This window comes from Papio anubis, chromosome 2 (assembly GCF_008728515.1).
Source record: "Papio anubis isolate 15944 chromosome 2, Panubis1.0, whole genome shotgun sequence".
NCBI lineage: Eukaryota > Metazoa > Chordata > Mammalia > Primates > Cercopithecidae > Papio > Papio anubis.
The window spans coordinates 178922103-178948896 of record NC_044977.1 but is presented as its reverse complement, the minus strand read 5'-3'; the positions used below and the strand labels follow the sequence as shown (position 1 = coordinate 178948896).

The following is a 26794-nucleotide window of genomic DNA, read 5'->3' as shown; positions in this document are numbered from 1 at the left end:
ACATTTAGTATGTGCAGTGTTGTGTAATCATCACCAGTACCTAGCTTCAGAACATTTTCATCACCCAAAAAGCAAAGGCCATAACCATTAAGGAGTCATTTCCACTTCCCTCCTTCTCCCCCATGGAGATCACTAATCTACTGTGTCTCTACAAATCTGTCTGTTCTGAGCATTTCTCCCTCCCTCCCCCCACCCCTTCCTTCCTTTCTTTTTTAATAGAGATGGGGGAATCTTGTCATGTTGCCTAGGCTGGTCTCGAACTCATGGGCTCAAGTGATCTGCCCACCTAGGCCTCCCAATGTGCTGGCATTACAGGCATGAGCCACTGCGCCTGGCCTGTTCTGGGTATTTCATATAGATGGCATCATCATACAATACACAATCTACCTTATTTTTATGAGTATTCTTCCTGCCCAATAGTTTGACTCAGTCTGGATGAGAGCTGACACATTCATGGCATGCAAGACATGCTCAAAGGTGCAGCCCCAAAACACCCATGGTGGCTGGGCACAGTGGCTGACGCCTGTAATCCCAGCACTTTAGGAGGGCAAGGCAGGCGAATCACTTGAGCTCAGGAGTTTGAGACCAGCCTGGCCAACATGGTGAAACCTGGTCTCTACTTAAAACAAAACAAAAAACAAAAAGCACACCACCCATGCATGACTCCAATGGTTAGCTGCCACACTGCATTCCCTGCCTAAGAGAATCCTGTGTGTCCTAAGGATCCACTGAACTGATTCACAGGGGAACTGGGTAGATCCAGAGGGCTCACAGGCTGCCCACAGCCTGGAATGCTTCACCCTAAATTTCCAAACCCAGTGCTGATGCCACTTCCCTTCTGAAGCTGGAAGGGAACAGCATATTTCTATAACCTTTCTGCTCCACCTTTACAATCCTGTCTCAAGTACCATTACATATCAATCAGAGGAGGAGCTAAGTACAAAGCCCATGATACTTAAGGCACCTGGAATTTAGCAGAACAATTAGCAGAACGATCTATAAATTTTATATTTGCACATCTCTAGCCATAATCATGTTTACCAAAGCACTAGGTAGCTGCGTCAGGTTAAATATTGTCCCTCCAAACTTTGGGCTCAACTAAATGGGGGCCAGGATGTGACCTTGTGTGGAAATACGGTCTTTGTAGATGTAATTAGCTAAGATGAGATTATAGTAGATTAAGTTGAATCTTAAATCCCACAACTGATGTCCAGAGAGGGTCATGTGCAGACCCAGATACACAGAGAACAAAGCCATGCGAAGACCAAAGCAGAAATGGAAACTGATGCAGGTACAAGCCAAGGATGCTGGCAACTGCTAAAAGCCCGGATGAGGAAAGCAATGTGTCTTCCTGAGGGCCTTCAGAGAGAGCACGGTCCTGACACCTTGATCTTGGACTTCCGGCCTGCTGTTTTTAAGTAATCCAGTTTATGGTAATTGTTACAACAGACCCGATAAACGAATACAGAAGCCAATAACGTGAAGCAGACAGATATTACATCCACATTACCTAGAAGTTAAAAAATTAGAATGGCCAATCAAATGAGCATGCACATAAGCAGGTATCATAATAGCACTGATAAATTTGTAGTATCTCAGGCTGTCAGGATTCATCCAGGGAAAAACAGAGAAAGCGAGAGACAGCCAGAGAGCTCCCTAGACATTTAAACAGAATTTAGCGTAGGGAAATGGTTACACAGGTATGGGAGAACTGCTGGGGCAAAGAGCACACGGAGGCAGACAGTACCTGCAGAAGCAGCTTCTCCTGCTTTGTCTGAGAGAACAAAGGAAAGAAAGCTGTGGTTACAAGAACACAGAATAAGGTGGCGAGGTTACGTCCAGCTAATTCTGGTAGTGGCAAGATCTGAAATTGAAACCAACTTCTGCTGTCGGAGTGAAAAAGCATTGCTATTAAGAATTGGGGCCGGGTACAGTGGCTCACACCAGTAATCCCAGCACTTTGGGAGGCAGAAGGATAGCTTAAGCCCAGGAGTTTGAGATCAGCCTGAGCGGCAGTGGGGGGGCCAGGGGCCCCGACCCCTGCTCTGCTGCGCCGGGTTTTTTTTTTCCTTCCATCAGTCTCTACAAAAAAATAAATAAATAAATTAGCCAGGCACGGTGGTGCTTGTCTGTAGTCCCATCTACTTGGGAGGCTGAGCTGGAAGGATTGCTTGAGTCCTGGAAGATCGAGGCTGCAGCAAGCTGTGACTGTACCACCGCACCCCAGCCTGGGTGACAGAGCAAGCCTCTGTCTCAAAACAAATACATAATATGATAATAATATAATTAAAATGAATTGGAAGAAAAAGGGAAGAAGTCCTTTTCCCATACATGTAGTTTGAAGAGTCACAGCCCCAGTATCACATGGCAAGAGTGTGACAGGGTTAGAGCCCAAAGAGTAGAACTTAGTAACTGGAACCCTCTATGTTTTTAGATGTGTTGGTTATTAATTAGCACAACTGGTGTCCAAGCTAATATTTGACCAAGGCGACCAAACCTATGTCTGTAAGATTTCTTAATAATTCCTCAATAGAAAGCAGAGGTGGCAAACTAATATTAATGTCATACTACTTGCCAAACTAATTTTTTTTTTTACATCGAACGTCTATCAGATGTAAAAAAAAAAAAAAAGGCCCAGCCTGGGCAACAAGAGCAAAACTCTGTCTCACAAAACAAAAACAAAACCAAACAAACACAAAACCACTCCCTTTGCACAGGAATAGGTGTACCACCCTACTCACCTCTTCCCCTAGTCTCCTAGCCAGGCTTATCCCTCATGTTTGGAACTCACATTTTATGATAAAAACAGTTCCTTCCATTTTTCAAACAGGTTCAGGGGATTCAAAGCTTTTGTTGCAATTTTAATAATCAGCAAGCATGCAAAGATACTCCTTGGGCTGAGAGTCACAAAAGCCCTACCCAATGCATAGTAGAAAAATAGGTCTTTCCCTTCCAAACTATGTAGTACCCAGCCAAGCACCGCATTCCAAGATGTGCAGACCAGGACTTACTGAAATAGTTCCCAACCTCTAACAGCAGAGCATTTGAAGAAATATAAGGCAGATGGATTGGGGGAAATGACAATGTAGAAAGGCTGGGTAAACTTCCAAAACAGATAAATACACTTCACACTAAGGAAAGAGAAATCACCCAACAAGCATGGTGCTGGAGAGAAAATTTAACCATCTTTGAGATGTTAACAGATCGAATCAAACATTTGAAAGTTGAGGGTCTCCATTTGGACTGGCGCATTAGTGCACTTTCCAGTGCACTTCCTCACTCAGTATGGAGGAGACTCGAGGGCTTTGAAGGGAAAGAATACAGATATCGATCAGTGATGCCAACTGTGGAGAACAGTGGTGGCATAATGACCTGTATTTAAAAAGCCCAATGGTCAGAAGGTAAGAGAATGCAAACATCACCCATACACTTGCAGGCGACCATACCGGGTATGGGGAGCTACTGTGGTCCACTCTAAAACGTAATTCTTGGCCAGGCGCAGCGGCTCACACCTGTAATCCCAACACTTTGGGAGGCTGAGGCGGGTGGACTGCCTGAACTTAGGAGTTCAAGACTAGCCTGGCCAACATGGTGAAACCCCATCTCTACTAAAAACGCAAAATTAGCCAGACGTGGTGGTACATGCCTGTAATCCCAGCTCCTCACCTGAACCCGGGAGGCAGAGGTTGCAGTGAGCAAAGATCTGTCGCTGTGTTGCCCAGACTGGAACGCAGCGACAGATCTTTACTAACTGCAACCACAAACAATATAATCACAAACTATAGGCCTGGCGCGGTGGCTCAAGCCTGTAATCCCAGCACTTTGGGAGGCCGAGACGGGCGGATCACGAGGTCAGGAGATCGAGACCATCCTGGCTAACACGGTGAAACCCCGTCTCTACTAAAAAATACAAAAAAAAACTAGCCGGGTGAGGTGGCGGGCGCCTGTAGTCCCAGCTACTCGGGAGGCTGAGGCAGGAGAATGGCTTAAACCCGGGAGGCGGAGCTTGCAGTGAGCTGAGATCCGGCCACTGCACTCCAGCCTGGGTGACAGAGCGAGACTCCGTCTCAAAAAAAAAAAAAAAAAAAAATCACAAACTATAGCCATACCTCATTTTATTGCACTTCATAGACAGAAAAGAAAAACCCACATTTTCTCTTTTGAGACAGTCTCGCTGTGTTGCCCAGTCTCGCTGTGCTCTTTTTTGGGCTCTGTCGCCCAGGCTGGAGTGCAGTGGTGCAATCTTGGCTCACTGCAACCTCAACCTCCAGGCCTCAAGCAATCCTCCCGAGTAGCTGGGACTACAGACGCTCAACACCAGGCCCGGCTAACCTTCTTGATTTTTTGTAGAGACAAGGTCTCACTATGTTGCCCAGGCTGGACTAGAATTCCTGAGCTCAAGTGATCCTCCTGCCTCAGCCTCCCAAAGTGCTGATGTTACAGTTGTGAGCTACAGTACCCAGCCAGTGATTTTTTTTTTTTAATTGAAGATTTGTGGCAATACTGCATCAACCAAATCTATTGGTGTCATTTTCCCAAAAGCCCGTACTGTCTGTGTCACACTTTGATAATTTTTGTAGTATTTCAAGTTTTTCATTATTACTTTATCTGGTGCGCTGATCTGTGACAAGTGACCTTTGGCGTTTATCAGGCCACTTAGTAACCCTACAATGGCCGTTAGTATTCAAGTGAAAGAAAAGGTCCCACAATTCTAAAATGATTAAGCTTAGTAAAGAAAGCAAGTAGAAAGCTACAGACAGGCTGAAAGCTAGGCCTCTCACACCAAACAGTTAAAGCTGTGATTGCAAAAGATCTTGAAAGAAATTAGAAGTTCACTCTAGTGAACACTCAAACAGTAATAAGGCAAAACAGCCTTATTGCTGATATGAAGAAAGTTTAATGATCTGGAGAAAAGATCAAACCAGCCATAACATCTCCTTAAGGCAAAGTCTAATCCTTCCTGAGCAGGGCCCTAACTCTTCAATGCTATGAAGGGTGAGAGATGAGGAAGCTGCAGAAGTTTGAAGCTAACAGAGGCTGGTTGATACGGTTTAAGAAAACAAGCTATCTCCAAAACACGTATGTGTAAGGTGACACAGCAAGCGCTGATACAGAAGCTGCAGCAAGTTACCCAGAAGAACAAGCTAAGGTAATTGATGAAGACAGCTAAACAACAGACTTCAGACATTTTTTTTGGAAGGAGACTTTTATTGGAAGGACACAGCCTGATATTGGAAAGAGATAGTCTTATATTGGAAGAAGATGCCATCTAGGACCTTTCATAGCTTCAGAAGTCAATGCCTGGCTTCAAAGCTTCAATGGACGGGCTGACTCTCCTGGTAGGGACTAAGTTGAAGCCAACAGTCACTGTCCATCCTGACAATCCTAGGCCCCCTAAGCATTATGCTAAATGTACTGTGCCTGTGCTCTACAAATGGAACAACAAAGCCTGGATGACGGCATGTCTGTCTACAGCACGGTTTATGGAATTTTTTAAATTTTTATTTGTTTATTTTTTTGAGACGGGGTTTCACTCTTGTTGCCCAGGCTGGAGTGCAACGGCGCAAACTTGGCTCACTGCAACCTCCGCCTCCTGGGTTCAAGCAATTCTCCTGCTTCAGCCTCCCAGGTAGCTGGGATTACAGGCATGAGCCACCATGCCCGGCTAATTTTTTGTATTTAGCAGAGAAGGGGTTTCTCTATGTTAGTCGGGCTGGTCTTGAACTCCTGACCCCAGGTGATCCACCTGCCTCGGGCTCCCAAAGTGCTGGGATTACAGGCTTGTGCCACCGTGCCTGGCCGGTTTATGGAATATTTTAAACCCACTGTTCAGACCTACCACTGAGAAAAAAAGATTCCTTTCAAAATATTACCGCTGACTGACAATGTGCCTGGTCACCCAGAAGACTCTTCACCCAGAAGACTCTGCTAGAGATGCACAAGGACATGAAAGTTGTTTTCATGTCTGGTAACACAACATCCATTCTACAGCCCATGGATCAAGAAGTAGTTTCAACTTTCAAGTCTTATTATTTAACAAATAAACTTTGTAAGGCTATAGCTACTACAGAGAGTGATTCCTCTGATGGGTCTGGGCAAAGAATTTACCATTCCAGGTGCCATTAAGAACATGTGTGGTGCTCACTTTGGCAGCACATAGACTAAAACTGGATATACTATAAAAGAGCATTCGTGATTCATGGGTAGGGGTCAAAATATCAACATTAATAGAATGTTTGAAGAAGCTGATTAACTTCTTTTTTTTTTTTTTTTTTTTTTTTTTTGGGAGATGGAGTCTCGCTCTGTCGCCCAGGCTGGAGTGCAGTGGCCGGATCTCAGCTCACTGCAAGCTCCGCCTCCCGGGTTTATGCCATTCTCCTGCCTCAGCCTCCCGAGTAGCTGGGACTACAGGCGCCCACCACCTCGCCCGGCTACTTTTTTTGCATTTTCTAGTAGAGACGGGGTTTCACTGTGTTAGTCAGGATGGTCTCGATCTCCTGACCTCGTGATCCGCCTGTCTCGGCCTCCCAAAGTGCTGGGATTACAGGCTTGAGCCACCGCGCCCGGCCGCTGATTAACTTCTTGTAGCAGAAAGAAGTAGTGGAGGAAGTCACTGCAAATGTGGTGAAAATACAAAGAGAACTAGAATTAGAAGTGGAGTCTGAAGATGTGACTGAATTGTTGCAATCTCATGAGAAAAATAAAGGGATGAAGACTTGTGTTACATTTTAAGAAATTGTCAGGCTGGGCAAGGCAGCTGATGCCTTTAATCTCAGCGCCTTGGGAGGCCAAAGTGAAAGATCGCTTGAAGCCAGGAGTTTGAGATCAGCCTAGACAACAAAGCGAGCCCCATCTCTACAAAAAATACAAAAATTAGCTGGGCGTTGTGGAGCATACCTGTAGTCCTAGCTATGTGAGAGGCGAAAGAAAGAGGATCGATCGCCTAAAAGCCCAGGAGTTCCAGGCTGCAGTGAGCTATGATGGCACCACTGCACTCTAGCTGAGCGACAGAGAGAGATCCTGTCTCTTAAAATAATAATAATAATAATAATAATAACAACAGTAATAATAATGGCCAGGCGCGGTGGTTCACACCTGATATCCCAACACTTTGAGAGGCCGAGGCGGGTGGATCACCTGAGGTCAGGAGTTCAAGACCAGCCTGGCCAACAACATGGTAAAACTCCGTCTCTCACTAAAAATACAAAAATTAGCCGGGAGTGGTGGCAGGTGCCTGTAATCCCACCTACTCAGGAAGGCTGAGGCAGGAGAATTACTTGAAACTGGGAGGCGGAGGTTGCAGTGAGCGGAGATTGCACCATTGTACTCCAACCTGGGTGACAGAACAAGACTTAAGGGTGCTAAGCACACACAAGTTATGGTTAAACAAAAACCTTCTAGGAAATCACAATCTATGTAGTGTAGCTGGCTGTGGCCTTATAGATTAACAGATCTAAAATGCCTCTACCCAAAATACCCCATGATCTAGAATTCAGATTAATGTTGGGCACACACTTTCAACTAACATTTAAATCATACCTCTAGGATTTATGCCTAGGTTCTCACCACTTATACAGTTGACTATATTTATTTTTCCCACTCTTTTCTCTCCACAAAAAGTCTGAATTTCCATTTCTCTGAGATTTCACCATGTTACCCACTCATGATTTGTTGGGTGCTCTCCTTAAGTCTCCAGCAAATTGTTACAAGTCATTTTTCTCCCCCACAGTGGCTTTTCCCACTAAGCACAGAGAGTACCAGCATTCTCTCAATAATTCTCCAAGTGTTTTCGACCTCCTAAGACAGTAAGAGCATAATAAAATCGTAACACAATCTAGGAGTTCAGACCTAGACACCAGTGGCTCTTTTTGTTTGTTGTTTGTCTTTTTGAGATGGAGTCTCATTCAGTCGCCCAGGCTGGAATGCAGCTGCACGATCTCGGCTCACTGCAACCTCTGCCTCCTGCGTTTAAGCAATTCTCCTCCCTCAGCCTCCTGAGTAGATGGTACTACAGGTGCCCGCCACCACGGCTGGCTAATTTGTGTATTTTTAGTACAGACAGGGTTTCACCATGTTGGCCAGGTTGGTCTCAAACTCCTTGACCTCAGATGATCCACCCACCTCAGCTTCCCAAAGTGCTGGGATTATAGATGCGAGCCACAGTGAAGGCTGGGCACCGGTGCTGAGGAGACACCAGCAGGGTAAGGCATTTGTTTGTCAAGGTCCTAACTGTCGTGGCATAAAATGAAAGACACAAATCACTTCATCCGCAGGGACAGACGCACTGATACACAACAGAATGACGCACAGGTGAAGACACTGACAAAGGAGAAGAGCAACAGAGACACTCAAGGCATTTTAAAGACGACAAACAATACTGGTGTAACGATGACAGCATGAGTCATTCCAGAAAGTCTCTCAAACTTCCAGTTTTATAATCTGAACATCATAAAATCTGACTCATCAGAAAAGACTGTTTCAGTATCATGCATGGGAATGTGATAGCGGCTGAGAAACTTATTAAATCACATCCTCCTCCCTCTTCTGTAAGACACATGATCTCAATTCTTCAGCACTTTCAAAATAGGGTTTCTTTTTTTCTTTTCTTTTTCGAGACAGGCTCTTAACTGTTGCCCAGGCTGGAGTGCACTGGCATAATCTTGGCTCACTGCAACCTCCACCTTTGGGGCTCAAGCAACCCTTCCACCTCAGTCCCACAAGTAGCTGGGATTACAGGCGAGTGTCACACCAAACCCGGCTAATTTTTGTACTTTTTGTAGGGTTTCCCCATGTTGCCCAGGCTGGTCTCAAACTCTTGAGCTCAAGTGATCCACCCACTTCGGCCTCCCAAAGTGCTAGGATTATAGGCGTGAGCCACTGCACCTGGCCAGAATCTTACTTTTAAAACAATTCACTTATATAAATATTCTAAAATGGTTCCTATGTTATTTCTCCTAGAGGGTGAACAACTTTTCTTGACTTTCAAAGTATCCTACAACACAGGGAAAACGCCACAATTTTCTGATTTCCTAAAACCTTGTCACCTGAATCAGACAAGATTTAACAGCAATTCAGGCACACTATCACCTAACCATGTAAGAGAACCCTGTCAATTCTCAAAGTTACACATGCCCCTCCCTAGCTGTTGATACGAATTCAACAGAAACGACAGTTTCAATTACGGGGGATTTACCATCCAGGAAAGGACTGTAGACACGGAACCTCACACAACATTCTCCTGCTCACTAATTTCTCACATATAAATAAGTAAATCTGTATCATAAAGGTCTCTGTCTAAAAAGCATTAGGCCAGGCATGGTGGCTCACGTCTGTAATCCCAGCACTTTGGGAGGCCGAGGCGGGTGCATCACCTGAGGTCAGGACGAGTTCAAGACTAACCTGGCCAGCATGGTGGAACCCCGGCTCTACTAAAGAAAAATTACTGGGAGTGGCAGCGGGCACCTGTAATCCCAGCTACTTGGGAGGCTGAGGCAGCAGAATCACTTGAACCTGAGAAGCAGAGGTTGCAGTGAGCTGATATCCCGCCACTACACTCCAGCCTGGGTGACAGAGTGAGACTCTGTTTTGCATTGGCTGGGCTCAGTAGCTCCCAGTACTTTGGGAGGCTGAGGCAGGTGGATCGCCTGAGGTCAGAAGTTCAAGACCAGCCTGGCCACTGTGGTGAAACCCAATTTCTACTAAAAATACAAAAATTAGCCAGATGCAGTGGTGCATGCCTGTAATCCCAGCTACCCGAGAGGCTGAGGCAGGAGAATCACTCGAATCCGGGAGGTGGAGGTTGTGGTGAGCCGAGATCGTACAACTACACTCCAGCCTGGGTGACAGAGCAAGACTCCATCTCAAAAAATATAATAATAATAATAATAATAATAATAATAATAAGCAATAAGCACCCAGCATTTCTGCGGTCCTGGCTGGAAGTGCCAATGTCCGCTCTGATTTTGGGAGGCAGCCGGGTGGCACACGTGCAGGTGGTATGCTAGGACCCAGGCCAGGTGCTTAGAAATCTGACCAGTAACTTTGGACATGTCCTTGACATCTTCACAAGACTACCAGAACCCCAAAGGGATCGCTGCTGCAGGGATGTCACCTGAGCTCATCTGGGTCACTATTCCACCCCCCACACTGGAATCCGCCCCAAATGTCTGTCCATGCCACCTGACAGAAAGGGGGACCCGATTCACATGGGAACTGCGGAAGGGTAGGGAAGGCTCACCTGGATTGCCTGTCGTCCCTGCTGGGCATCTGCCAGCAGCTGGATGGTGAGTGCCCGTGAGTCCTGCAGCGCCTCCTGGAGGTAGATGAAGCTGTGGCCCCCGTGCCGGCCCATTGTGCACTCACGACAGATGGGCACGGAGCAAGTGTCACAGTACAGGTGCAGCACCTGGTGACCAGAGAGAGGACAGGCATAAATAGAGATACAGGACGGGAGGAGGAGGGAAGACAGCAACTTGAGGGTCCTGGATCCCACAACCGAACCACCAGCTTCCAAATGAGCAAGCACACCCCACAGGGAGAGACAGCAGCGGAGTAACTGCAAACATAACCAAAACTGTCTGCTTCCCTTTTTCTCCCACTCTCTCTGCCCCAAATCAAGGGGGAATGGAGTGGGGAACACAACTGAATGCCACATCCCACTGTAGTCTCACTCAGAATGTAACAGAGACACTTCAAAGGCAGAAACCAAACCAAACAAAAACCTCCCGGCACGAGAGTTTCTCCTGAATCTTAGCTTCATTATCCAGAAAAGTTGTTAAGACTGTGTTGCCTAGTCTGATATTGGTGGCCTGGATGCAAGAATATACCAGAGAGTTTCCTTTGCTGCTCTAGCCTGGATGTGTAAAGCAAGGTTAAGAGCCAGTAACAACCATCCTCACACCACAGCTTGTCATGCAAAGTGCAAAGTGCAAAGCATGGTTCTCCCAGGCACTCGAGCGAGCTCACAGGCTTAAGTTTCTGGAACGAAGGCAAAAAGCTAGTGGTAAGGTCAGCCAGCTCCTTGCCTTTCTTCTTCATGCCAAGTTATTCCAAGGAGTTGAACCTGGGAGGCAGCCAGTGCTGACAGAACTGCTTTATGTGATGTTCTACACTTCCCTGGGGCCCAGCACGCTGGGAGGGAGGGAGGGAGGGAGAGAGAGAGAGAAGAGACAGACAGAGAGAGAGAGAGAGAAAGGGTTGGCACAACCTTTACCTGCTAATAAACAAGCAGCTCTCAAGAGAGGAAACTCCTTGGCACAGAAACTGGGCCAGTCTCATTACTGTGTATCTCTCCACAGAGCAGGGCACTTAGCACCACTCTGTCAATGTTTGCTGGATTGCTTTCAAGAGCAGAGTTTAAATCTGCCTCTGGTACACCTGGGCATGAGGGGAAGCTAGCTAACATGCAACAGGCAGGGAAGCAGTAGGCAAGGGGAATTCTTCCACAAATACACCACCACACTTATCTCCAGGGGAAGACAGGAGGTGGGGGGTGTTCAAGGCCACAGTGTTAGCAAAGACACAGCAGGGAAGCCAACATGAGCCTTCGGCAAAGCTGGGTCCAACACAGGCGACACCGGCTCTCTCATCCCCAGTACAAAGCACCTTGCTAGGTATGGTGGAGATCCAGGCGATTCCACGCAGACTGAATAGAAGCTCATTCTGGCGAGAAGCAGGGCAGAAGTGTTGTGGGAGACACAGATGGGGAGAAGACTTGGAAGCGGCCCAGAAAGTTTTCTTAGGTGGAGAGCTCCAAACAGAGAGGGCTGGGGGCAAATAGAGGGAGACTGCTGCTTCCTTCCTTCTCCAAGATGCTTATTTTATTAATAACCAAAATCTTTGCATAAAATGTGTCCACTAGAAAAATGCTCCCCCTAACTGGTTCAGTCAAGCACACAGAGTTACTCCACTCAGGGCTGAGTTAATAGGGAAGCGTGTAATCTAGCAAGGGTTAAACTGGTTCTCCAGAAACTTTACAATTCAGAAACAGGAAAAAGGAAAGATTCAGGATATTGTGTTTTTACTTTTGTAAAGAAACAGTTCTGCTATAACCATCAGGTTTTATGGATCCTACTTATTTGTTTGTTTGTTTTGAGATGGAGTCTCACACTCTGTTCCCCAGGCTGGAGTGCAGTGGCGTGATCTCCGCTCACTGCAAGCTCTGCCTCCCGGGTTCACGCCATTCTCCTACCTCAGCCTCCCGAGTAGCTGGCAGTACAGGCGCCCGCCACCAGGCCCAGCTAATTTTTTTTGTATTTTTAGTAGAAACGGGGTTTCGCTGTGTTAGCCAGGATGGTCTCAATCTCCTGACCTCGTGATCCGCCCATCTCGGCTTCCCAAAGTGCTGGGATTACAGGCGTGAGCCACCACACCTGGCCCAGATCCTACTTTATACAAGGGAAATGTGGTAAGGTTTGCAACTTTGCTGCCAGTTTTGATCACTGCAGTGCTTTGCCAGCAATAGTGGCAGACTGAAACCAGGCAACAGCAACTTGCCTCCTTTAAGTCAGTTGCTTTTTAAGCTGATCCATCCTTTAGAGATTATCTAATCCTAATAATCTTTTAAATCTAAAATTCTCAAGTATAAATACTAACCAAAAGATGCTGAGCTGGATAAATTCAGGAAAAATTTCTGGCCGATCACTCTTTTACAACATGGTGCTAAAGCAATTCTACCAGCTTGAACTACATTCCTTTCCTTTGCTCTCTCCATTTGTCAAGGTAATGTAGGGATCACTCCTATGCTGATGTGAAGTGTGAAAAACCTTCCATCAGAAAAGTCTCTTTTACATGTGAATAAAACATGCCACTAAACCTTCGGATGGCCTCCCTGCTTCTAACCGCTAAGCAACCTTGAGAAGGCATCTCTTGTCTTTCCCTCAAGACAGCTGTGTGGACTGAATGGCACTCTCCTGCTTCCTTCGGATAACTACCTACATTGTTCTCATCTCCATGGCTAGTGAGTAGAAAAGAACCTCAGGCTGTAAACTTGAGCCTGGCACAACCTGGCTATGGAACCCTCTGTCCAGCCAGTTCTCTTGACCTGTCTGGGATTCAGTCTCATCTGTGAAACAAAAGGGTCCTGACTAGGTACCTCCGGAGATCCCTTCCACCGCAGAAAGCCTATCTATAGAGACTTGACAACAGAAACTAAAGAGCTTCAAAATTAAGTTCTAGTAGCTGGACATGGCAGCTCATGCCTGTAGTCCAAGCTCCCCGAGAAGCCGAGGCTAGAGGAGCACTTGGAGCAAACTATAAAAATTAGCTGGGCGCGGTGGCTCATTCCTGGAGGCTGAGGTGGGAGGATCCCTTGAGCCCAAGAAGTCGAGGCTGCAGTGAGCCATGACCATGGCAATGAACTTAGCCTAGGCAACACCGGCTAAGAGTGCAAACAAACAAACAACAATAACAACAACAAACAACAACAACAACAAAACAAAACAAGTTCTGGGCTGAGCCAGGGTGGCCACTCCAGACTCCAACTGTGCAACTATAAAGAATTAAGATGATTTTTCTTAGGTTTAGATCAACCTTAAAACACAGAACCTGGATGATGCTGGACATTTGCAATGCCCCCATGAATGGTAGGTTTTAAAAGATTCTGCAGATGCAGTGTCCAGAAAAAAAAAATCCTGGTCAGAACAGGTAGTGGGCGGTGATGGCAGCGAAAGGCAGGGTGCCCTTAGCCGACACCAGAGCCCTCCCATGACCAGCCTTGAGAGCCCAGATATACAAATGAAAGGGGTCTCTGAATGCAATCCCTGCCTGGTATCATTTTATACAGGATCGATGCAGTTCTAAGTACCCAGAACACGCTGTGGTTTCAGAAGAGCCAATGATTCCACAGCTCCAGGCCGCCTGGAACAGAGATGGGGGCGGGGAGCACCCAAACGGTTGATAATAAAAAGCTACCAGTGAGTGAAAGAATGGCCTCAATGGGCTTGTAATTAGTAAACAATGAATTTTTAAAAGAATGCATTGTCCAAAAACTATAAAATGAAATCCACTTTTATAAACCTTCCAGCTATAAAAGTTGGAGCAAAACTTTGGTAAGATTTCATTCTTCATTTAGAAGCTCCACGTCTCATCTAACCACAATTTCTGAGATTGAAAAACCACAATTTTAGAGCTGTTAAAACAATCGATAGGAGAGGATGTGCATGGGTGCAATTATCTCTGAAACAGGTGTAAAATTATTTTTAAGGGAATAAGCTGGAGCTGTGTGGAGGGTCCTATAGCCAGAAATGTGGGAGCAGCCATGAACAGTGGCTCCCGGGAAAGGGGGGAAGGGACTGGGAAGAACAGGTCGTCTAGCAGCAGGAATTCCAGGGCCTGTTTGGGGCTTCCCGGGCAGATGCACAGACACGCCCCCTCGGGCCTGGCGACAATCCGGCTGCCCCAGCTAAATGGAGGAGGCTTGACCTCTGACCCTGCAAGTGACCACCCTCTTCCCTGCCCCCAGCTTCCAGAACGTCCCACCCATTGCCTTCCTCTCCCAAAATTTCTAAAATACCAGGCAGAGACAAAGACCTAGGAATGTGAGCCCAGCAGGAAAGGAACGGGCGGGGGACTGGGGGGGGGAATGGGGGAGGGAGATTAAAGGAAAAATAAATAAATAAAAATACAAAATACGCATGTTTGTATCTTAGCGAGTGTTTAAATAAAATACTTTGTTAATGAACGTGTGTGCACGCACGTGTGCACATGCAAATGCACACGCATCCAGGCTTCTGGAATCTAGATTTTGCACTCCTATCTGTGGCCCAACAAGAACACACACACCAAGGGACCTCTGTTGCAGCCCCGGCACATCTCAAAGAATGAGCTTGAGGTTTAAAATACAACTACCCCTATCAGTGAAGAATGTAAGCTGGAAGGATGGAGGAAGGCCCAGATCGCCATTTAAGTTCATCAAAATGTCTCAACTAAAATACGTAAACTGCTGTAAACTTTTTAAAGATTACTTCAATATCCCTTAAAATGACTGAGGACATTTACTTGGCCTCCCACAAACCAAGGCTGAACCGTGACGCCTGGCTCGATCTCCACCCACCCCAGAGGGTTTCTGAGTTTCCCACTACAGAAGTAAAGTGGAGGCAACAGAAGCCAATGAGGCCCACAAGAAGCCTTACCTGTGTGTGTTACTCTGCAGGTTCTCAGGTGGGACAACAGAGGATTCATTTTAAAAATGGTAAGCCAAGTTCAAGGGAGTAAAGTCTACCCATGAAACAAGTCTATTAAGTAATATTAAAACGAAGCTTTACTTGAGTTAGACAGACTGAGTGCTTGTGCTCAAACCCGCAGCCCAAACCCTCAGCAGAAGCCCCTCCTGTAGCTCTGGCCACGTGCTGCCCCACAACCGTGGCCTGGATAAACAGGAGAAAGGAATAGGGACCCAGTTCATACACAGTGCTCACCAGTTAAAGACAAGAGAGTCCCCGCCGCAGACAAATTAACCTTACTTTAGTGGGGGTATGGGGAAGGAGTGTTTCCAAAACATTTTTCATTTGGCTAGGTAACAAGTATTTGTTCAAATGCAGAAAGTAATACATTTTTTTGAGACGGAGTCTCGCTCTGTCGCCCAGGCTGGAGTGCAGTGGCGCGATCTCGGCTCACTGCAAGCTCCGCCTCCCGGGCTTACGCCATTCTCCTGCCTCAGCCTCCCGAGTAGCTGGGACCACAGGCGCCCGCCACCTCGCCCGGCTAGTTTTTTGTATTTTTTAGTAGAGACGGGGTTTCACCGTGTTCGCCAGGATGGTCTCGATCTCCTGACCTCGTGATCCGCCCGTCTCGGCCTCCCAAAGTGCTGGGATTACAGGCTTGAGCCACCGCACCCGGCCTAGCAAACAGTTTTTTAAAAAAAATCCCTAATGTCTCGCTCAATTGTCTCCACTTTAACCATGAAAAAACAAAGCTATATTCTAGACATAATTGAATTTTTTAAGACAAAAAAAGTTTCTCTTAACTATATTAACTTGTTCTGAATGTTCTGGGTCACTCCATGCAGAGAGATGCCTGGCTTTCTGAATGGCTGCATGGTATGCTGCTATATGAATGTACTGTCAGTATATACTAATACAATTTGAAAACTGTTTCCTGATTTTTGAAAAAGCACAAGCAATGCCACAGTTAACATCCTTGTTCTTTAGAGAAACCCTAGTTTTCAATTTGGTAATATATTCAATTGTTACATCACTTGATATAATGGTTATCGGTGGAAACCTACTTGCAAGCTTGGATAGTAAGAATTACTATCCAAGTCAGGTCGACCTTCACCCATGTGAAGGGCAAAGTACCAGTTTCTGTTCTCAACACAACCGAACACAAAAGGCCAGCAGGGGCTGCCAGGAGAGGCAGTCAGTATGGACACAGTTCACAGTTGGGACTGGAGTTAAGATCTGCTTCTGCTTGGGTGGAAGGCTTTGATGGGTGCCAACATTGAAAAGGGGCCTAGACGAGGAGCAGCCCAAGGAAAAAGTCTTGTGTTGCGTTCTGGCAGTCTCAGTAGCATCTGTTAAATAGATTAAGCGGGGCTGCTTCATGGTATCTCTACAAATTGAAGGAATCTCAGGCGATAAAAAGGAAGAGGGGTGTTAGGAATTAAAACACACACACACACACACACACACACACACACACACCCACCCCCGAGGCCCACAATCCCCTTTCTGCAACTCCAAAATCCAAAATGATGCTCTGGAATACAAAAGTTTTTCCATATACTATTTGGCAGCAAAACTCATGTACAACAAGGTACTATAGCTATTATAGTATTTTTGACCATCGCTGAGTACATTTTTATGTATTCTCACCAGAAAAAAATAAATATGTGAGGCAATGCATGTTAATGAGCTCAACATACATACTCCACAATGCATACGGAGTTCAAAACATGTTGTACACAATAAATATATAAGATTTTTGGCTGGGGATGCTGGTTTAGGTCTACGATACCAGTACTTTGGGAGGCCAAGACAAGAGGATCACTTGAGCACAGGAGATGAAGGCTATAGTGAGCCATGATCGAACCACTGCACTCCAGCCTAGGCCACAGAGCCCGAGACCCTGTCTCAAAAATGTGTATGTATATATACACACATACATACACACACACACACACACAATTGTCAGTAAAATAATTTTAAAAACTGGAACTGGTGTGAAAAGGATTAATCATTTTTGCCTATGTCATTCAGTAAATTTTTATGTATCTCACTGCAAAAATAATGTTATTTTGCAGTCCCATTATACATATTATGTAAATGCACAGTATTAACTTTCTAAAATTTGAAATTTTGAAGGATGAGGCTCAACTGACCTCAAAGGTTAAGGTAAGAAATGCACACATGTAATATTGTCTGGCGGAACAAGATTCATTTTCAGACTAAATAAGCAATATAACACTTGAAGATCTAAAGGGGGGGGGGGGTAGGGTGAAAGTGGGAGTGTCCAAGAACAGCCTCAAGTGGGGTCAGAGGCATCCTCTCATCTCCAATTTAAATGTTTAGGCTCCATGGACAAGGCAATTTGAAAGGAAAACTTGAAATCAGAGAGGGATGCTGTTACCTCTGCATCTGAACTCACCGCAACTGCTGGTGCCCAGGGAGAAGCATAGTTTGACAATCACAAAATGTCATCTGTTAGCATTTGTTCACTTAAAGTTTTTAGGTGACTCCAAAAGCCACACCACGCTCCCTTCCTCCCTAATTGTCTTCAAAAATTCTTCACTACCAACTGCTGCTCCCCCAACAGTTACCATTACTCCGCCCCCAACAGCAGCCAACCAACCACATCTAGCAAGCCCCTGCTCCCGCAATGCACCATTCTACAAGGCTTCCACAAACGCTGAGTAGTTCCTTCTCCTATCACCTGCTCCCCTGCTTGTGGGACCAGGCCCCAGAATCACACAGGCCCTTGGTAAAGTCCAAGGGTCCAGCTTCACAATCCCTGAACTATTTTCCATCAACATGGCCCTGTGCAAAGTCTCAGGGCTCAGAGCCTCAGCACACTCCAGTAGCACACCACCATGTCTGGGTGTTTCTCTGAGCACACAGCTCTTACTAGTAACATACACAAAACACAAAGCGTTGATCAGGCGTGGTGGCTCACACCTGTAATCCCAGCACTGTGGGAGGCTGAGGCAGGCAGATCAGTGGAGGTCAGGAGTTTGAGACCACCCTGGCCAACATGGCAAAACTCATCTCCACTAAATATACAAAATAGCCAGGCGTGGTGACAGGCATCGGTCATCTTAGCTACTCGGGAGGCTGAGGCAGGAGAACTGCTTGAGCCCAGGAGGCAGAGGTTGCAGTGAGCCAAAATCTTGACACTGCCTCCAGCCTGGGTGACAGAACAAGTCAGACTCTGTCTTAAAAACAACAACAAAACCTAGCAAATTAAAAGGCCCAGATAATGAAAGTGACTAAATTCTGTTTACAGAGTTGAATGCTGGAATTTGGCTGAGCTTACTTGCTGACTTGATAAAAAGAGAAATAGCCCCATTTGTGGCTCACAGGAACTATCAGAACTATTAAAAGTGTGAAAATGAGTTCATCCTGGAAGAAAATCATTTTCCCCCAGCAATGACTCTCTTAAGGAAGATGAAAACCCAGATAAGAACAATGCCCTGGGCAGCACAGCAAACGCCTTCCACCAGTTTTGGCAGAGTCAGACAAAGCAGTTTCATGAATATGTCTCTTGCTGCCGCCTAACCCCGAGCGCACAGTGTGGCCTGAGAAAGGGTGGTGTAACTCGTGTTTGTAGTTTTCTGTGATTCCGACCTCTGCAGGCTGCTGCAGTGGGTTTTTTGGGGTTTTTTTTGTTATTGTTTGTTTTTTTGTGACAGAATCACACTCTGTCCCCTAGGCTGGAGTGCAGTGGGGTGATCTTAGCTAACTGCAACCTCCAACTCCTGGGTTCAAGCGATTCTCCTGCCCCAGCTTCCTGAGTAGCTAAGATTACTGATGCCTGTAACCACGCCTGGCTATTTTGTATATTTAGTGGAGATGAGTTTTGCCATGTTGGCCAGGCTGGTCTCAAACTCCTGACCTCCAGTGATCTGCCTGCCTCAGCCTCTCAAAGTGCTGGGATTACAGGTGTGAGCCACCATGTACAATATGACTTATTGTTAAAACATGATGCTTCCAGGATTTTTTTTTTTTTTTTTTGAGTAGCTGGGACTACAGGCGCGTGCCACCACACCCAGCTAATTTTTTGTATTTTTAGTAGAGACGGGGTTTCATCATGTTAGCCAGGATGGTCTCAATCTCCTGACCTCGTGATCCGCCTGCCTCGGCCTCCCAAAGTGCTGAGATTACAGGCGTGAGCCACCCCCCCGGCTGGCCCTGCTACATTGAGTTTTACAAGGCAGGAGCAATCCTCCAGGTGAGTCATAAGGGGCAGAGGTCGAGGTAAAAGGAGATTCCGGCAGGGAAAATGACAGGGACCTCCCATGTTGAGCTAAAATTAGCACTTCTCCAGGCCTTTGTGAAGACACACAGACAGACAGACAGACACACACACACACACACACACACACACACGCACACACCACTTAATATTTAAAAGTATAATCATGATGTTGCAAAATACCAACTGTGAGACAATACACACGCCAAGTGGGGGAAGAGGGATGCGTAGTGGGGAATGTAGCTATGCCTGCCATTTCCTTTACCCAGACTTTCCATCCTACACCAGACCTGAGCCTGAGCCTGAGCCTGAGCCCTGAGGGCAGGCAGCAGACACTCGTGCTCTGCCCCTGGGGGCACTGCGGTGTCAGGACCCTGTTGACAGCCTGCATCCTGCCTTTCAAAGCAGGGGATCTCGAATTAACATGTTCTCCAAACTCTGCCTCTGGCGAACCCAGAGGGCACCAGCTCCCTAGGCCCTTTGGACTTATTTGCCTCCCAGATCAGAATCTGCCTCCCAGATCAGAATCTGCTTTTTGGGCTGGCACCCACCCCACACAGCTTGAGGCAAACTCATGGCCCACCGGCCCACCGCCTTCAGTCTCTCACACATTTCCTGAAGGCTCTGCAGCAAAAGGGCATCTTCCTGAGGGTGGCGAGTGCCACACCTGTGCTTGGGGTGTCCTCTAACAGATCCAAGTTACACTACACAATACTGAGAGACGGCTTAGAAAGTGCCAGAGTTGTGTTTTGGATTACTGCCTCCCAAACACAGTTTTGAACAAATAAATATGTTTACTTAAATAAAACTTGCTAGCTACTCAGAAGGCTGAGGTGGGAGGATGGCTTGAGCCCAAGGAGTTCAAAGTTACAGCAAGTTATGATCATTCCACTGCACTCTAGCTTGGGTGACAGAAACCTTGTCTCAATCAATCAGTCTTGGATGTTTAAAAGTAAAAACAAAACTTCCACATCAACATACACCGTGGTTCATCCACACAATAGGATGTTTGTCAGTAATTACATACAAGAAGTTCGGGCATGGTGGCTCAAGCTTGTAATCCCAGCACTTTGGGAGGCTGAGGTGGGTGGATCATTTGAAGTCAGGAGTTTGAGACCAGCCTGGCCAACATAGTGAAACCCCATCTCTACTAAAAATATAAAACTTTAGCCAGGCCTGGTGGCGGGCACCTGTGGTTCCAGCTACTCAGGAAGCTGAGGCAGGAGAATTGCTTGAACCTGGGAGGCAGAGGCTGCAGTGAGCCAAGATCTCACCACTACACTCCAGCCTGGGTGACAGAGTGAGACTCTGTCTCAAAAAACAAACAAACAAAAATAAATAAATATACCTACAGACAAGAAGCTTAAAGGCACTAGACTGGTGAAAAAAAGCCAAAATCAAGAGAATATATTGCATAACTCCATTTATTAACATACGAAGATAAAACTAAACGTCGAAGAAATCAAAACAGTAGTTGCAGGTGAGAAGGGAGATAAACTGGAGGGACCCCAAGGGAATCCTTCTGGAGTGAGGGAAATCTATATCTTGATGGGGGAGGACTGATTACACAGGTATATATAAATCATCAAAACTCAAAATGTACACTTAGCCTGGCCAACAAAGTAAGACCCTGCCTCTACAAAAAAAATAAACATTAGCCAAGCATGGTGGCGCATGCCTCTAGTCACAGCTGAGGCAGAAGGATGGCTTGAGCCCGCCCAAGAGTTTGAGGTTGCTGTGAGCCATGTATGCACCACTGCACTCAGCCTGGGAGACACACCAAGACTGGCTCAAAAAAAAGGGTGGGGGGGATTCAATTCTACTCCTCCCTCCCAAAAGTGAGGGGAGAATCCTTCCACTGGCAACCTAAGTGTTGAGGGGGTGATGCTTGGAGCCTGGCCACAGCGCAGCAGTCTTCATAGCTAAGGACCTAATAAAATACTCATGGAGCCCATAAATGAGTTAACTCCAATGGCCCCACATAATTTACTTCTAATAGGTTGCTACCATTTTTTCCACAATGTTCCCATTAGGTATTATTTTTCCTTTGCCCTCTACTATAAATATTATCTTAAGTTCTATCTCGCAAGAGGCAACCTCCCTGGAGGTTTTGAAAAAATTAGAACCCTGAGTCCCGATTTACAGCACCACAGGCGGCCAGCGGTCATACAAAGCCGTATGAAATCATTAGTGTCCCAGCTGCTGCCCCGGCATGCATCTGACCTCTGATGTATTAATGAGTGGCCCATGCAGCTTCCAGCAGCAAATAAAAGAGATTTGTTCCAACACTGAGATCACTGCCCATGTAAATTATATATTTTTAAACTGGACACGAAAAGACAGATTTGGACGTAGACACACAAGTTTTCCGGCTGCCTCCAAGGTTGCAAAAGCAAGGCACGGTTTGAATCTGTTGTGCTATGGACAAGAGTCAGTGGTACTTTGGGGTTGACATTTAAAAAATGGTCAGACTCTGTAGGTGGCCATGTAACTCAGTCCTCGCCTCTTAAACAGCGGGCAACAGTGTACACCTGAAACCGTTTCAGTTCCTAAAGAAGCTAAGTAGGTTTCAATCGCCCATGTGGCTGAGATGGTGTAGAAAGGCAGATTTTTTTAAAGCAAGGGAAGGCACTCATCACCTGGGTAAAACTGTCCTGAGAAGAGAAGCAGAAATACAGACTCAGATGAGAATACACTAGTAATAAAAACTGTTAGTAAATATTACTAGTCATGCTTTCTACCTTTAACACAACCTAACATTTCACTCCTCTCTGCAAGTTCCATCATCTTGTGTCCTTGTCCCCTGCGTTACTTAGTTGTCTTCTGTCTTGATTAGGGTTAGTGAATCAAGGTGACACTGTCCTGTCTGTTGATAAGGCTTAAAGCCACTTACCTTTCTAGGCAATGCCTACTCTCCGCCCAAAAAAAGGCAGGGGGGGGGGGGCAGAAAGATATTACTATGGAAATTTTGTTTTAATACAGAGTTGTTCACAGGGAGTAACTTTTCAATTGGGAAGTAACCAATCCTGGGAAGCAGCAGGTAGCACATATGTGGCCTCTGTGAATTCTCTGAATGCCAAGAAGTGCCCATGCTGCAGCGGGGATTGCTGAGGCTCAAGTAGGGTGTGGGGATGTGGAGGAGTGGGTGCTGGGGTGTGTCTGTGAATTACGGGGATTTGTCTCCCAAGTACCAAGTCTGGGCTCTTCTATGGCATTCCCCAAAACTGCACCTGTCAAGGAGAGTATTAAAGAGAGAAGCCAGACACACTCTCTCAGTACCTCATCTTCCCCCAGACATTCCAGCAATTACCAGAGCCTTTCTTGACATCTTTCTCTGTAAGTAAAAGGCAAAATGAGCGAGAGCAGAGCAAACATCTTCAGTGCAAAAGCGGGGGAACGGGGGGATGCTTAGTCTTGTAAAGAAAATTATTTTTATTTTTTTTGTAGAGACAGGGACTCACTTTGTTGCCCCGGCTGGTCTTGAACTCCGGAGCATTCCTCCCACCTCGGCTTCCCAAAGTGTTTGGATTACAGGCGTGAGCCATCGCACCTCATGCCTGTAATCCCAGCACTTCGGGAGGCCGAGGTGGGTGGATCACCTGAGGCCAGGAGTTCGAGACCAGCCTGGCCAACATGGTGAAACCTCAGTCTCTACTTTAAAAAAAAAAAAAAAAAATTTAGCCAGGCGTTGTGGTGGTGCATGCCTGTAATCCCAGCTACTCAGGAGGCTGAGGCAGGAGAATCGATTGAGCCAGGAGGCAGAGGCTGCAGTGAGCCGAGATCAGCCACTGCACTCTAGCCTGGGCAACAGAGTGAGACTCCATCTCAAAAAAAAAAAGATTATTTATTTATTTTATTTTATTGAGACAGTCTTGCTCTGGCTGGAGTGCAATGACACGATCTTAACTCACTGCAACCTCCGCCTCCAGCGTTCAAGCGATTCTCCTGCCTCAGCCTCCAGAGTAGCTGGGACTACAGCACGTGCCATAACACCTGGCTAATTTTTGAATTTTTAGTAGAGATGGGGTTTCAGCATGTGGGCCAGGCAGGTCTAAAACTCCTGAGCTCAAGCGATCTGCCTGCCTCGGCCTCCCGAAGTGCTGGGATTACAGGCATCAGCCACCACGCCCGGCCCCACGATTTATTTTTAAAAACCCTTTTCAAGTTAGTGTTTGTAGCCTCTACTCCGAAAGTAGGAAACCTAGCCCTGCAGACACCTCTACAAATGTCAAAGGGGCACAGACCAGGTGCGCAGAGTCCAGGCCGGGCAGCTTGCTTTAGGAGCTTCTGAGATGGAAGCTACCCGTCTGTCCCCCACACAGGGAGTAACCTGAGGCAGGTGGGCCCCACGGCTGTGATCTAGGCAGTTACTGGGCAGGTAAGAGTCCTCCCACCTCCCCAGGAAAAACCCCAAACTGTAGAGAGCAATGGTGATTTTCTCTTACCAACCATCAATAATCTAGAGGGTCCTGGGTAGAGCGATGAGGAGAGTAGGGCAACTGAAATGAGGCATAAAAGGCAAAATACACCTCAAATTTCAAGGCCTTTTTAAAGGAAGGTGTTGAGGGATCAGACGTGATGGCTCACTCCTGTAATCCCAGCACTTTGGGAGTCCAAGGCGGGTGGATCACCTGAGGTCAGGAGTTCGAGACCAGCCTGATCACAGTGAAACCCCGTCTCTACAAAAAATACAAAATATAGCTGGGCGTGGTGGTGGGCACCTGTAATCCCAACTACTTGGGAGGCTAAGGCAGGAGAATCACTTCAACCCGGAAGCAGAGGCTGCAGTGAGCTGCGATCGTGCCATTGCACTCCAGTCTGGGCAACAAGAGTGAGACTCCATTGAGGAGGGAAGGGGAGGGGCGGGGAGGGAAAAGGGGAGAGAGGAGGGGAGGGAAAGGGAGAGGGGAGCAGAGGAGAGGAGAGGGGAGGGGAGGGCAAGAGACGGGAGGGGAGGGCAGGGGAGGAAGAGAAAGCACAACAAAGGGTGGGCCAAAAGGCCTAGGCAAAGCAGAAGAAACTGGCCCAACAGGGAACAGAACTGGGTGGCAGGAAAGCTGGATTCTAAGTCTTAGGTGGTGTGACCTGAGGAAGAAGGGCCCACCCCGTGCAGGAATCACATGGGGATCAACCCACCCACTGTTATCAGTTCAGCTGCCAAACCAGGAACCATGTTACTGGGCTCCACTAAGGCCAGAAATAAAGTCCCAGTCCCTTGGTTTCCCCGAAACCCTCTTCCCACCAGTGTACACAGTCCACTCCAAAGAAGCAGTCATTACAGCAGGATGTAAGCAAAGACCAAGTGAAATGACCCCTGGAAAGCCAGGGAACCCAGGCCCCCAGGCCAGCAGCATTCCAGGCAGGGAAATGTCAACTAAATGGTAACGAGATACAACCAGAAAAAAGACCAACATTTGGGGACACTGTACGTAAAACCACTGGCATCAAACCCCTCTTCAGAACCCCAAAGTTGGCCAGGCACAGTGGCTCACGCCTGTAATCTCAACACTTTGGAAGGCCTAGCCTCAGGAGTTCAAGACCAGCCTAGCCAACATGGTGAATACAAACATCTTTATTAAAAATACAAAATTAGGCCGGGCGCGGTGGCTCAAGCCTGTAATCCCAGCACTTTGGGAGGCCGAGGCGGGTGGATCACAAGGTCAGGAGATCGAGACTATCCTGGCTAACATGGTGAAACCCCGTCTCTACTAAAAATACAAAAAACTAGCCGGGCGCGGTAGCGGGCGCCTGTAGTCCCAGCTACTTGGGAGGCTGAGGCGGGAGAATGGTGTGAACCCGGGGGGCGGAGCTTGCAGTGAGCCGAGATCGCGCCACTGCACTCCAGCCTGGGAGACACAGTGAGACTCCGTCTCAAAAAAAAAAAAAAAAAAAAAAAAAACACAAAATTAGCCAGGCATGTTGGTGTGCACCTGTAAGCCCAGCTTTTTGGGAGGCAGGAGAATCGTTGAATCCAGGAGACAGAGGTTGCAGTGAGCTGACGTCATATCACTGCACACCACCTAGGCAACAGAGCGAGACACTGTCTCCAAAAGAAAAAAGAAAAGCTTAAAATTGCGGTACCACTCATCGTGTTTTTCCTCTTTTAGCAAATGATGGTAATGAAAAATAATTTCAAGTCTCAGATGTGAATGTTTCTCAGAAATCCTACCTCATTCCAACAAATGAAGCTTGTTGGATGCTGTTCAACAGAACTTGTGAAACAGGCACCCACCGCCCAGATTCAGCAGGTCACGGAGCCAAGAGAACCCCCACACTTCTGCCCTATAAAGGCGATGAGGGGCAGAACCTGACCATGCACTCCGTCAGATAAGCAAGGGTAAACTTCACAAAGATGGGAAAAGCCAGACCTGCTATGATGGGAAAAAGAAATTTCACAAGCTCTTAGCTGGTGAAACAATCAGGTGATATCAGTTACATAATCGAAGTTTTCAGGAGGCTTTTTTAAGCCCCCAAAGTAGTCTTTACTTGGGTCCTGAAATTCCTGTCTTGCTCCACCTGGCCCTGAAAAAGTCACCTTTATTTCTTTACTTTGTCTATCACCTAAAGTCAGGAAAAGGTGATACACATGGCACAAGAAATCTAAATATTTGGCTCTGTCCTTCCCCCAAATTGTTCTGAGGCCCTATGTAGCTTTTCCTTAGTCTTTCCACAATACTCATCCCACTGCATCTAAAACTCTTCCCCAAGAAGAGGTGGCCAGGGAGGCTCGGGCTGTTTAGCTGAGCCTCCTGGCTCTCCCAGAACTTCCTCCTGGGCCTCCAACTCCATCTGTTTTAGAGACAGCTCTTAAAGTTGGTCTGTACTCAGACTCAGAGACTATGAGGCCACAGTATCCTGGCCTCATAGTCAAGTGTGCTGTGCTCACTGCTAATTTTTAAACTGTTTACATCGGATTTAAGACTGCGCTAAAAGCCTTGAAGGAAAAAACAACTTGAGAAGCTTCTAGTCCCTAGAGGTGTTGGTCAGTCTGGACAGGTTTGCTCATGATGTCTAGGCTTAATTTTTTTTTTTAAGGCTTAATTGTTAACAGCACCCCCTTCACGCTCAGACATGGCCTGATTTGGAAAATATACCCCTGATAGAGAGGATCAGTAAGACAAATGAGGAATTACCAAAATACAGCTGACCCTTGAACAACATGGGTTTGAAACACAAGGGTCCACTTATACATGGATTTTCTTTTTTTTTTTTTTTTTTTTTTTTTGAGACGGAGTCTCGCTCTGTCGCCCAGGCTGGAGTGCAGTGGGCCACATCTCGGCTCACTGCAAGCTCCGCCTCCCGGGTTCACGCCATTCTCCTGCCTCGGCCTCCCGAGTAGCTGGGACTACAGGCGCCCGCCACCTCGCCCGGCTAGTTTTTTTGTATT

The 26794-nt window shown here is 46.8% G+C and overlaps 1 protein-coding gene across 1 annotated transcript in view; it reads right to left on the bottom strand.

Moving 5' to 3' along the window:
- TRIM71 (tripartite motif containing 71) overlaps positions 1-26794 on the bottom strand; it is a 76367-nt gene that overhangs the window by 10346 nt on the left and 39227 nt on the right. Inside the window, exon 2 of the mRNA XM_021934940.2 lies at positions 10238-10405. Coding sequence (XP_021790632.2) covers positions 10238-10405 — 168 coding nt within the window. The remainder of the gene's footprint in view (positions 1-10237; positions 10406-26794) is intronic.